Genomic DNA, 14,290 nt, shown 5'->3' on the forward strand with positions numbered 1-14,290 from the left:
ATTTTATAAAAACCACTGTCATTTAAAGTTATTAATGTACGGAGATAAAGAGATCGTATCTGGTTTGGACAGTATTAATTGCTCAGCCTTTTGCCCATATTGATTTTTTAATAAAAAGGTACTTTGTCAAAAAAAAACCAACTAATTTGCATCAACAAATGCTACGAAAAAGTAAAGAACAGTACAGCGTCACAGTTAAGAGAAACTCCTGCTGTATTACATACTGTGTAACAGTATCTGCGATGAATATCTGCAGTGGTAATTTTTAGCTTGGGGTTGACCGCTGTTGACTAGGAAACAGCATGTGCTCTCACATGCAGTAAGCAGGCCTGCGGCAGTGCCAAATCCTCGGGCGGAGGGCATTGCTTCCACTTATGGCAAGGCCTCTTCCACGGCCATTCGTGACAATCCGAAAGGCAAACGCAAAGGGTTCAGTTTCTCTTCAAAAGCAAGGAAGGGACTCTTGGTATCAAGAGCCAGTGAAGACTGGAGCCACCTGCTTCACCATTCTTGTCTTTTCTCCACCGTCCATCCCTCCCAGCATTCAACAGATTTTCAGCAGTGCTAGCACTTAAACGGGTAGACAGTGTCCTTCGATTCAGAACAAACTTTTGATAAGAGACTCACAAAGCAGAGTGCCTGTCACCCAGAACTACTTAGCAAATTTCAGCAGGGAGCTGGGACATGTTTTTGTGGTTATTCTTGGTGGGATATTTGCTCCCAGGCTTTTTGCACGGTGCTCACTTGCTGTTATTGTCGCTCTCATTCTTACTGCTGCTTGCTGCTTCTTCAGTTTTCACGGGGCTTCCATCAGTCTGTCTCGTTTTGTTTTGTGTTTCTTCTAAATATTGCTGTACAGCCTTCAGCACCGCGTTCTCCACCAGCCTTTTGCTGAGGCTCACCAGCTCTGCATCATCTGGCTCTGCTGCATGTTTTTCACCTACGTGTCACAACAGACAAGAGAAGGAATTCATTGCCACGGAAAGATAGTAGCCGTAATTTTAGCAGGAGCCTCCGGCTGAGCTGGATTTTAAGTTACAAGCTGCCTCTTCCTGATTGTAAAATGTGATTTCCCCCTCCTCAAGCTCTGAATCAGAAGTGTTTCATGAAGATGTATACAGTATATCAGATCAAAAATATCTCACTGCCCATCTTTATTGTAACACTCCAGCAAAAGCCGCTGGCTAACACTATGAGCACCCACTCAGCTTAGAAGGGCAAGCGTGCAAATTTGATTTCTCCTGGACAACCATCACCTGTGCCATCTGAGCAAAGGTGAAGAATATGGCACATGAGGAATCTACATTTTAGCAGCGTTCTTAAATTTAGCTGCCCCTGTTTTGTGATTTTGCTTAATAAAGCTGAAGTCTTCTACCTATTTATTCATTGCTTGTAATTCAAGAGTTTCTCATGGAAAAAAAAATGACTGAAATACTCTAAGCACAGGTTAGAAAGTTTTTTTCTAAACAAAGCGTAAAACTTGGAAAAAACATATACGCCCTCCCTGTCTCTCTTCTGTCTTCTAACTTAAAGCACTGACACTGAAGGAGTGCAAGTTCCAGCAGTCTATTCTTAGGTATCTGCTGATTAAAGCAAGAAGCTGGCATCAACCTACTTTGTTAAAGAGTTCACATGAATAAACACATACAATGAAGTAACTGTACACATAGTGAGGATTCTCATACATCACTACATGGATATTGAAATTTTACTTTTCCACAAATCATATTCCTAGCAAGCTAGATAGCCTACTACAGCATCCTCCTGTTATGAATAATGCAATCCAGGAAAAGCAGATTTTATTGTCTGATTTCCACTGGCCATGTAATTTGCCACTCTGCAATTTCTTGTACTAGGTAAATAACTGTTTCCCTCCATCTCTATTTAGAGGCTGTATTTTTAATGTCCTTTTCTGGAGTTTGCATTCTGCAACCAGTAATAAGAGGCTGCTTAGTCACATACATCTGGTGAGAGAGATACTATTGTATAGTCTCAGCACAAAGCTCTGTACTGTTCAATTACCTAAATTTGCTCTTTTTCATATATGTAAATTTATTCAAGTTTCCTACCACATAGAGATTATAGTTATAAAATACTTCTATTAGTCGTCTTAGTGGATTGCACAACCCAGGAGTGATTTCACTGATGAAACATAATTCATATGGGGATTTGAGGGGGAGAGGGAGAGGTAAACAAAACTCTTAATTTTCAGAGGCAGTGCCTTTATTAGCTGTTATTATAAGCATCCCACTCTGGAACAGCAACACAGACCAAACTCTTCCAGTTCTGGGCCTCCACAGCACTGTTTCTGTTGGAAAGGAAAACTGCACCCTCCAGCTAAGGAGTCATCAGACTAGACCCAGGTAAAGCATTTCATTACGTTTTGGAAAAATACTCTAAAACATCTCCTCCTAGCTTTTATGAATTGATCCCACATGCTCCTTTGAATGCAGCCCTTCGATTCCAAATTTCCCTTGCCTTTAATGAAGATGCTTAACAAAATTTATTCACTAGAAAAAAAAAAACCAACACTGTGGCTTCCAGTTGGAGAGCTTCTTATTTTTCAGAATTGCTAGTGAATCACAGAAATCGTTACTCATACAGCTCTAATGATTTGTCTGTGCAACTCTGAACAAAATCAATGGGAAATATGGTGCCCAGCCACTCTGACACTTGACCCTATAGTACTTAATATGCATAATATGAGTAATCAGTCACAGAGGCTTCTAGATACCACAAACCAATAGTGGTTATATTTACTCAGAATGTAATTTTACTTGTAGTACATTAGGTACTATTCTTATAGTCTAAAAAAGGACAGCGCTCCTCTAAAATATTTTCTGCACAACAGTTCTCATTTAAATATATACATATAAAATCCATATATCTACTATTGCATTTAAAACTTCAAAGTAAGTAGATAGCTCACTGCGTAAGTAATTTCTCAAGCACAACAAACGTTATGGTACTTAAAATAAGCCTTTTAAAAGTACAGTTTATATAGCTACAGAAAAATTTTTTGTGGGGGCTTTTTTGTTGTTTATTTGCTTGTAATATTTTGAGACATTCATGGCTCAGCAACAGCCTGGAGTCAAGCCTATAATACCTCCTAAGTAAGCTCTGCATTCCTACTGGGAAGACGTACACGGGATCTGACTGACATGTGAATGCGCATACGTGCACATCCCTGTACGAAGAGTGCCCTTGATTTATCCAGCCAGCCACCTTGGAGGATGGGCACCTGGGGCTATATGATTCACTTATGCTCTGTTTATATTCTCAGACTCCCTAATAGCAGCTCTATGACTGTGCAATGCTGAGGTTCACTGGCAAGGCAGTTGTATATTATTGTATCACTCCTATTCATGACTGTTGACAAAAAGAAATAGGTCACCTAATAATAACAAGTATTGATCATCTATATTTACTTGAATATTTAACACACATATCTGTTTATATCTCTCTCCATGCTGTATCTGCTGCTTGCCTGCTTCTTAGATGTATACAATTCCTTTGCAGTAGGCAAATGCTTCTTTGTGTAGACTGTCTTATGTTATAGGAATTATCAGAATATCAGTAAAAAGCCATTGTAGATATGACTGTTTCAGATTTAAAAGGGAGGTTTAAATATTCAGAATTGCTTTGGTTGTAAACTCTGAAAAGGGAGTAGATATACCACGCCCGCTGTATTTGCATCTATGCTATGCCTCTCAGTATGGCCCGTGCCCCTACTTTATTTCTGTGCCTGTGAATAAAAAACTTCAACTGTTTTCTCCTGCATGTCGCTCGGAATAAGAATGGAAAAAAAAAACCCCAAAACACCACCTTTCATTTTGTTTATTCCATAACTCTCTTCTATAATTTTCAAAAGATGAAAACAAATTCATACTCGGTGAACATATTCCATTGCATCCATGCTAAGCAGTGCTTTTTATTACTGAAGCATAGCTATTGTCCCGAAATGACCACTATTTTTTACAAACAGGAACTATCAACTGCACAAATTATTCAAAAAGGGCTTTATGATCCTACAGAATGCTGCTAGCAGTTATGGACATGCAACCAAATCCAAGTTTGGATTCAAGTTCACCGCTGAATCTCTCTACTGGACTCTGTATATACACTCTCCAACTCTACGCCCCCTTACGCTTTACAAGATTGTGATCTGGATTTTGAAATACTGCATTGGGACAAATCAGATTTCATGGTCCTGGTATAGCATTTTCATGGTCTTGACATAGCCTGTTTTAGAGCCCACATGGATATCTCAGATTTGGAGAGACGCAGGACAGTTACTTGGATCCCTTTTTTGCTTATAGCAGTCGTCCATTTTTTGTGAGAGATTTAATTGAAGGAACCAACAGTGGACCCCTTGTACAGAAAAAGCCAGTTTTACAACCTTTTACCAGCTACACTCCAAGACAATGTTCTGCAATCCTTGCCTCATGGCCTCAACACACTGGGTTTTGTTTTTCCTTCCAACAATCTTTCATCACAACAAGATGACGACAACATGGTGCAAATTATAAAGCAGACTCTTGGTATTTTGAATAGGTGACTGAGACCAGCTGGGAAGCCTGTACAAAGCAGAGGTTACAGTCTGCGCCCTGGGGAGGGCCATGGTAACGTACATGCCTCTGTTTACCCTTTGGTTCATCAGTTTTCTAATATTGTTTTTACAAAATCTAGAAACAAAAAAACCCCACAAGGGACTCAGGCAATCTTCCAAAAACTAATCACTAAGAAATTTCTTCTGAATGCTGGAAAGCTTCATTTTTCTACTTACACTGTGCCTCCGGCTGACACCAAGAGGGTGAGCCAAGTCATTGTTGCAAACACTTGAAGCTTTCACCACAAGACTCCCTTTCTATGGTGACTCCTCAGTGGCTCCAACTCATAATAATTCCTCACTATAAGATAATTGATTATTTCCCCCCTCTGTACAGGGGCAAAAAGCTTTGGTGGTGTGCAGTACGGCAGGACTGGAAGGAAGGAGACAACTACCCTAAGTATTGGCGGACTAAGAAACCTTCATCAGATGACTACCAATTATTTCTGCATATGGTAGGGTTACAGAAAGCAAAGAAAGGCCAATAAAACAAATGCCTGACAGATTTCAGCATGTGAATTCATGCAGTTTGCAATGTCAGTGGTTGTGCCTTTATCATGGTTCACTATGTTATCAGAAAAAGACCTAAGAGTGAAGACATCATTTATACTCACAAGGCTCAGGCAGACGTAGAGTATTGCAAGGCTGCCATGCCCAGCTGCAGCCCGTGGAAACATCTAGTCTTTGCTACACTAGACCTTTGCCTCTGCAAAATCTGATTCAAAATTAAATTAAATCTCATTGACTTCCATGGGAATTGGATGAGGTTCCCACACACTGAACTACAATGTCCTATGCATCAGACCAATGTGCTGAACATTTTCTTTTACTGAGGAATTTGAGATACATTTGGGAGGCCATATATAAGCAAAACTATAGCATTAGAGAAATACCATCCCCCCTTGCCCTGCAAAGACAGTGACTCCACAGTCCGTAACAGAGTAACAAGCTATAACAGCCACCAAACTATGCTTCCCACCCTTGCAACAGACTGTGAATGAGCCAGCACATTCAAGATCATGGCTTTGAAGCAATGAACACAAACATGAGCATGTGCCCATATCTAATCAACACAATAAGCACAGACAAGAAAGTCACAACTCTGAACATTTCCTCATTAATTAGGAAGGACTTCCACGAAATGTCTCGAGTGGTCACTTAAGGAATTGGCACAAACAAGGCACTGAGAAGAAGGGTAAACCTATAATCTCATTATTGCATGATGGTGATGACATTTGTGTTGTTGGATGTTCCCACCTGATGTTAAATGATGTGTGCAGTTTAGCTCCACTGGAAATCTGACAAACTTCTTTAGTTTTACATATATTGCTCTGTAAATACAGGACTGTAACAAGGCAATACCAATCTGTCCTTTGTGCCTAATACATAGATTTCTAGTTTGCTAGAAAGATTTTTTTTTTTTTAATTTGCTTTGACAATTACCATGGAATAAACCAAACAAAGACAGGAATTTCTAGTGAAGAGGAAATTAAGGGTGTTACAGCTATTCAGGGAAAACGGTGCTCTTGCCAGTTTCAGTGGTGACCGCAGGAACACCTGTACCTCCCTCGGAGCTGGAGCCTTGGCAAACATGGCAAAAGTTTGTTTTGTTTCAGACAAAACCCTTTGAAGCTCAGTGATCTAAAATTTCTGACCACCTCTGACTATAAGTGGAGAAACAGGATGTCCTCTGCTAAACATAGTCTTCCTTCTACGAGCACTGAAGGATGCAATGCCACAGACATAAGCCTTCAAAAGACAAAAAAAACCAAACCAAAACCAAAACCCAACCAAACCTGAAAAGCCCTAACTAAAGTAACAGAGACTGCACTCCTGGCAGTTCTGTTAAGTATCTTGGGCTTATTTTCCTATTAAAAGAGACCGGCTGACAGAGAAGCTTCCTGACTCCCTTAATGTAGTTTAATGCTTAAACTTAATGAATTTAAGAAGCCTAGTGTAGCCAGAAACACAGATAACATAATGGCTGGAGGAAAGAAATGGGTCAAAAAGCTGTGAGTTTTACTCAATTTTTCTCACCGATACTCAGGCAGAGAGAACAGCCCAAGTCACAAAAGTGGTTTTACATAACCACAGGAACAGCTACCGTGCACACTGACCATGGGAGGACAAAAACATCCAGGCAGATAGTGATAGCAAACACCCAGGCACAATTATTCACCCCCCTTCACCACCCACAGGACTGCCTGGTGCTAGCAGCTCAAGGGAAATGGTGAAGAGGAGCTGCCTGGGCCAGGAGCGAGAGCAGGAGAGTTCCTTCTCCCCACAGGACGCAGCCGAGGGGGACCCCCCTCCTGTTTTCAGTGCCTTAGACACCAGGCTTCCCAGCTTCCCATGGAAAAGCTGAAGTCTGGAACAGGTCAGACCCAGCAGTCCCTCATCTTCAGTGGCTCTCCAGAAATCATACTAGGAATGTAACGCATGATGGGAGACAGCGTACGTTGCTCCCCCATCAACCTGGGTCGCCAGGGACCACAGACAGAGCTGGATGGTCTTGAAGGCAGAAAATGACCCCACTAGGTTGCTAAGCTGAAGGGGGCTGTAGGCCCAAGAAATGCAGCAACTAACCAAAATAGGATATACACAGATTTTAATTGCCAAAGTCCACATGTGTTGCCAAATCCTAAAAGTTCCTGCTTATGGACCAGTCAACTGTGGGAATCAAATGTTCACTCACATGTGTGATGAGGGAAGTCATTTAATATACATTCACCTCTTGTTACTGTTTCCTATCCTTCTTACATTCTCTGTGAACTTCAATTCCATTTCTTTAGGATTCATCTGTTACTATACAGCTTCCAATGGGACACTATCTTGGCAGAGACTTCTTCATGCTACTATCAAGTAGACTAAAAAAGCAACTTTTTTAGACTAAGACAGATGTTAAACAAGCGCTAATAAGTGAATCTTAACAAGCTGATCCTGCATTGTTGCTCCTCCTGAGCTCAGAAAGACTCCATACAAACCCACACTTTCAAATAGTCTCTCACACAATATGTGCCTTTCCTCGGGGAAAGCAATTTTGAATATATTTGTAAATTATGGAAAGAAAAGCCAAATTTTAATCAACATGCATTTTCATTTAATTATTTCAGCTAAAGTAACATGAGTTGTGAAACACAGCTGCATACTGCTTGAACTGTAAGGAAGACGAAACCTTGTCCAAAAAAGATTAAGATGTACATATAATTGCAATTAAAGAGGATGTCCAACAGTGTCCATAACATACTGAAATAAGGTGCAATTTTTATGGAAAAATGTAGCTTGCAAGGTGTTTTTAACATTTTTGTAATCGCACTTAATTACACCCTAAATCTAATGGAAGAAGGCTACAGTCACCTCTTTTGGCAGGAGCATCTTACATAGTCTTGAACTGGTAGTGTAACTACATGCTAGCATTGTCAGAACAGATGGGTCTAAATCCTTTCCCCCAGGACCTTGCATAAAGGAACTGAATTGCCTTCATCAGCATCTTGGGCAAACCATGAAGTTATGTATTCTTGAACATGAGAGTAGTATTGTTGCTGTCTTTCATTTCATGGATCAAGCCTACAGAATCTGACCCAATTTGTTGATAGCTTTGGGAAAACTAACATAACACTCTTAAATCAACCTGAATGTAATTAAAAAAAAAAAATAATCATTAAGTACTTATGGCATTTCCTACCTTAATCCCCTTTATCTATTATATGTTTTGCCTTCAGTAATGTATTAAACATTATTCTTTCTTCCCTCCCTTCTGTTTGCCATATAACCTCCACTTTGGTTTTTTTTTAAAGCAAGTTTGACATGTTTTAACTCTGATTTTGTGAGATATAGCTATATAAGTGTTCACTGCTCTAACACATATAGGTTTATGAAAGGTTTATGAATATGAAATTTATTTTTGACTCTTGGAAAGATTAGTTCATAAAAATTTAGACCTCTCTTTAAATGCTATGGTTCTGAACTCACAAAACTACTGCTCAGAATCATCTTCAGGCCAATGTCTTCCTCAACTTTAATCTCTCTCTAAAAGCCCAAATATACTTACTTGCAAGAACATTGAATCTTGATGTCCAAAGAAAAATATTCAGGTCAGATAAGCAACAAATTCAGACATGTGTTTGGGCATAATAAATTGCTCTGTGTCATGGGGTTTTTGGTCACCTGAGCCACATGAAATCAGAGTAGCTGTAGGTAAAAAGTTAAGAATGCTGAAGGTATGACTACAGTTCACTTCATCTAATTCACAGGAATCTAAGAATCGTTGCTAAAGCATAGCATAAAAGGGGATCACTTAACGAAATCTGCAGATGAAAAAACCTGAAACATCACCATGTCATAAAACTAAATTTAATACAATCAATCCTTCACATCAAATAAGCAGACTTTATAATCTAGGACAAGAAAAAATTGCAGAATAAGAATACTAGAGGACAACTTTTTTCCCCATCCCATTTTCTTTATGAATAGTGCATATATCTTAAGTTGAAGAACAAGCACCTAGTAATCAAAATAACATTATTCTTGAGTCTGCTTCACCATTAGAAATCAAGAATAATTGAGTCCTGATTATTTGTTTAAACCAGTAGACCTTAATTCCACACCCTTGCTATGCTAAATATCAAATAGCTGTAAAAGCATTTTCTTTGTCAAACAAAACTCCTTAAGAACATAACCGACATTTCCTTACCTAATAGCAACACATGAGAGTAATTCCCTACAGCTCTTACACTGCATGCTAGCAAAATAATCACTCACTCTCTCTCTTCCCCCATATTTCTACTTCCTCAAACTCAGTGAGTCAAAGCCTATTCTAGGTGCACTTCAATGAAATCAATCCACAAAAATACATCTGCTATGCCAAAAACTGAACTAATCCTCACAACTTTTAGCAACTTACACTCTGTACCGCAATGGATTGCTCATTCCCATGCCTTAAAATTGATGGTTCTCTTTTCACTCCTTTTTCCATTTGCAAATTCTGTTAACTCTACCTACACAGTATTCACATTTCCATGCCTTCCTCTTCAGCATCTTAATAATTCTAATTCTGCCCCATTAACATCAATGGAGGACTGTTTATTTATGCCATCTGGTCTTCTGGTCTTTCATTTCTATCAGGCTAAACAGTTCTAATTTGGAGTTTCATCTTTGTTTCTTCATCTCCTCTTATTTTAAGTTAATATTTTTCTCAGTCTTTTGCCAACTCAGAGTAAAGGAATAAAGGTTGGATATTCATGCTGAAACCAGTTTTTGTATTTCTTTTCACTACATTCAGAACCAACCGTGAAATCAAAAGCAGGTATTTTTTATTCACTCCAGCTAAACAACAATGCATTTTTTTTTTTCCATAGTTGCCTTTGCCTTTATGCTTTCCACATAGTAAAGTTCTGCCACTTTTATGTTTGGCTACAGGGGCCAAGAAAAGTTCATTAAGGATGAGGAGAAGGAAGGAGACGGGTGATGGTTCCCCTTAAGAACAATTTTATTATTCATGATTTTGAGATTTCCCAAGATGGGTAAACACATGATAGTTGCATGGCATGTGTAATATGGTTTTAACTCCAAGAATGCAGGTATAACTATACATCAGAGGGTTATGTGCTGTTAGCACGTGGGGCACCAGAAGCAGTAACCTAGAGCTGTTGAGAATTAGCCTGCCCTCACAGTGTGGGTACAGCAGCATGTTGATCCAGCTGTTCTGCTGCTCATGTAGGAACTTATACTTGGACACATCTTACCACATAATGTGTTTTTATCCAAAGTCTAATCCTGTAATCTCTTATTTTATGCCTTCTATAGAGATTATGGCTAAAGAAGTATCAATTGAATGAAATTAATCTTTCAAAGCAAAATTATGTGCTTCATTTGAAATGGAGTTAGTATTATTATTCACTTGTGCTGAAGCAGGCGTTACAGGCAATGCCTCCATGATCTGGGCTGTGTTATACCAAGCCTCTGTCCTTATTACACCTGGCCCTCCTTCCAAATGTTTCATTCTAGTTACAACAGAGAACACACACAATATATGAATTGGGCACACAGGTGGGATCAACTGAAAGTAACATTGATTTCATTAAATCAGAGCATCAACAGTGTTTTGAAACAGGCAACCACTACACCAAATTTCATTTTAACAAGAGAAAAGTAATCCCAGACTTTAGGAGGGTGTTCAGTTACTACAACTCACCTTAGTCACTGGTTATATTTTGTAGAACTGCAAGAATAAACATTTCATTTCGTGCTGGAAAAACCTCTCACATCCTATTAACGATGTGTATCTGAAATGTAACAGGGGAACTGAGAGAAGACAGGAAGAAAGGAAAACCTTTTTGATTGCATAAGGCTATACTGGATGGTAATGGATTTTTAGGACAGCAAAAAATGTTACTCATTTGCTGGTTCTCCTCAGCCACAGTAAGTGCTGCAGAAAACATGCCCGGTACTTAATATGCTTTTGTTCAATCCTTGTGCTTTAGTACTAAAGTGGAAAATTGCATAAAATGCCATTTAAAGAGTTATTGCTGTGATGTGAAACTGAACAAGTAACACAATACTAGACCATGGCATAAGACATTTCTCCTCATAGCAAAAGGATACAAGCTCTCTAGCAAGAGCAAATGGATTATCGATGCCTGAGGATTTTAACTCACAGGACACTCAGCAAGTGCCCAGTTGAAGTTCACCTGAGACTGGCAGAGAGTCAAAAGGATTAAGTCACCAGCAGAAACGATAAAGTTAATTGTGAATTTTGAGATTTTGGGGAATTGGCATCCAGGGGAGATATTTATTAAGGAGTGAGTTTTCTCTATACCAATTTAGGGCAGCAATTCCTAAGGTTCACGAGAGTTATAGGCAGGGTCAGAAGACTGACAGAAGTTCAGCTGTGTATTCTAACATCAGAATTACAAGTCTAAAAGCACCAACTAGTGTATGAGTTGGGCAGCGCTGAATCTATCACCGGTACAGCGCACTTCCAGCTATTTAAGGCCCAGGGGCTTAGTCTGTATTCAAATGTTTTTCAATGGAAGGCTCCTAAATTTTAAACAATGCTTGTGGCTTCCAGTCCATTTTCCTTTTGTTAAGGCAGGCTAACTTCCTAGCCCTTCCTCCTTGCTAAATTTCATAGCATATACAACCCTTCTCCTATACCCCAAATTCTTCTAAATCTCACTCTCTTCTGTCAGTTTTACAGTTCAAGCTTATGGAAATTGAATTAGAAATAGCAAAAATGATTAGGTATGAAATATTACTAAACCAGCAATGAACAGCAGCTGAACAAGGTGCCAGTATGCCTTATTACGATACTTTTCAAGATATCTTATTTTCCACTTTGCCTGTAATATTTCTACAAATAACAACAGACCAGGGTCATCTAAAGAACAGCCTCTGACTGGACCAAGGACCTTTGATTGCCTTGTTTTCTTTGCTTGCCTGCATTCATCTGAAGATCTTGGTCACAACATTGCAAAACATACTCTCTGCAGTCCAGCGTGTCACTGACAGGAAGCTTTCCCTGAAATCTCTTGTTCTTATTTCACATGATGCAAAAGAAGTAATCCCATTCTATCTTAACAGTTGCTTGATCATGTTAACCAGTTCTTCCTCCTGCCTTCTGGCTTTGTAGCTTCTTTTCAAAACTAGCTAGTTCCTACTCTCAGAGCACATGGGCTGTGCGCAGGATGGAGCTCTGCAGTTCCCCAGGCATTATTTGGAAGTGCAGCCAGCCTGGGCTCCTACTTTGTGTTTGGAGCATTATCTTCTTTTGAAAACTTAACCCTTCCCTCAAACCTCTTCCTCTGCTCCATGCTCGTGCCTCTTGAGTTTCTAGGACAAAAGTTACACTGATCTTTCCAGTGCAGATTAGCTAGTACTGCATGCATGCCATTTCTGCTAAAACACTGTAGATCTGGTAGCACATTATTTTGCTGGAGGGGAAAAGAAATAGGGTTAATAGGGTTTGGGTTTTTTTTTTTTCTTGCTTCCCAGAGGTGAAGGTTTTCCATAGATGAAACCCATGTTCCACCCTTTTTCAATGAGGGCTGAGTACTGATCAGGGCTGAGCCTCCTGATCATTCCAGGTCAGTATAGAAATGTCAAATTTGAGAGTCTGGTTATTTGTCCAGATTCTGGTTCCTAGAGACCTTTAATGAAACAAAATAAAATAAATTATTTTCTCTTTCTTAATTATATGGTATCTTTAAGAGAGGCTGTGAAGACTAATTTTATATATTTTTTTTTAATTTTAGTATTTTAATGGTTTCTGGAATAAAGGTTAAAACATGCCTGCCTGCTTCCAGACATACCACTGTCCATTAGAAAACAAAGCACTCAATTAGCTAGCGTGAAGAATCATAAATAAGATAGTATAAGAGAGAAAAAAAAGCACATTTAAAATATCAGGTTAGGAAGAAGTAGACAAGCACCACGTGTTGGTTGTATAACACTTTGCCACTCCTAAGAGTGGCTATTCTATTTCTGTAATAGATATTTCTTCCACATGTTACAATTCCTACATTTTAAGTGGCTCCACTCTAAGATCACAGGGATTAGGTTACTGTAGGACTTGTCATACAACAATACAATAGGTTGAGGTAGAAATAAGTATCTAAATTGGGGTAGCTGTTCATACATAGTAACAAAGAAAGGTAACTCATGTTTAGCATGTCACGCTGCTTATTTGGCTGTAATATGGACTTGTTCACCCATCGCTTCTGAGCGGAGAAGGAAAATTCAGCTTAGGTTCTACGTTGACATTAGACATAGTGCCTGTCCTCACAGTAACATGAAAAGCATCTCTGAAACCCAGTGTTTCATTCGGAGGTACCTGGCTATATTTACACAGGTGAGCTCCACAATGCCAGTACCTGTTCTTTGGATAGGAGGCCAATTAGCACAGAGCAGCTCAGGTCCTTCTTATCTAGCTCTGCTAGCCTCGGAAATGGCATGACTGCACCCAAACTGCCTGCTGGGACTGGTCTTGGGGTCATAGCATGGGCAAGGCAGTCCCAGCACCCAGGCGCATCCCCAGACGTCTCTTCATGCAGTACACAGGAGTCCAAGACATGCAGAGTGGTCTGCAGAGCCGGGGTGTGTCTGTAGCTAGCAAAGCTGAGAAATACATTGAGCCAAATTCTGCATTCACAAAAGAGCTACTTCTGTGGATTTCTACTGGCAGAGGTTTTGACTTGTAACTCCAAAGCAGCCCAGCACAAATGAAAACAGAAATAAAAACTAAGAACAGTTTCAGAGAGTAATACAGTAGTAGCTAGAGTAATACATGTGCCAGAGTACAGGATTTGGCTCGTGACTCCAACAAAGCTGTGGAAACAACACAGCTTCCATTTCCTCTTCTACTGCAATGAAATCCTGCTGCTGTAGTGCTGATTTCATCTCCAGAAGTAAGGAAATGGAAAGGTAAAATTCATAAGTCTAAATACTTAGACTTTCCAATGCTTTCTACCTTTCAGGGCAGGTCTTACAGCACTTCAGAAAACCATGTTGCTCCTTCTACTGTCTGGTGAGTAACAAGTGGCACAAATTGTACAGTGAGTTGAGAGGCACTGTGCCAGAGTACACATAAAACTGAGTAAACTGAGAAAGGAGTATATAATAACGAATATGAGAAACAGTACAAGGGGGTTTCTGTTACACACAATAAGGTACTTGGATATTGTT

General features: G+C 39.5%; 1 protein-coding gene across 3 annotated transcripts in view; it reads right to left on the minus strand.

Moving 5' to 3' along the window:
* Positions 1-14,290, minus strand: part of AKAP7 (A-kinase anchoring protein 7) — a 91,638-nt gene that overhangs the window by 1,304 nt on the left and 76,044 nt on the right. Inside the window, exon 8 of one of the 3 annotated variants that reach the window (XM_064447279.1) lies at positions 745-940. The exons of 1 other annotated variant lie outside the window; for it this stretch is intronic. In XM_064447279.1, coding sequence (XP_064303349.1) covers positions 745-940 — 196 coding nt within the window. Of the gene's footprint in view, positions 1-3; positions 941-14,290 lie in introns of those variants that run through there. One more of the 3 variants, XM_064447281.1, reaches the window with a different exon arrangement.

Source organism: Phalacrocorax carbo, chromosome 3 (assembly GCF_963921805.1).
Source record: "Phalacrocorax carbo chromosome 3, bPhaCar2.1, whole genome shotgun sequence".
Lineage (NCBI taxonomy): Eukaryota > Metazoa > Chordata > Aves > Suliformes > Phalacrocoracidae > Phalacrocorax > Phalacrocorax carbo.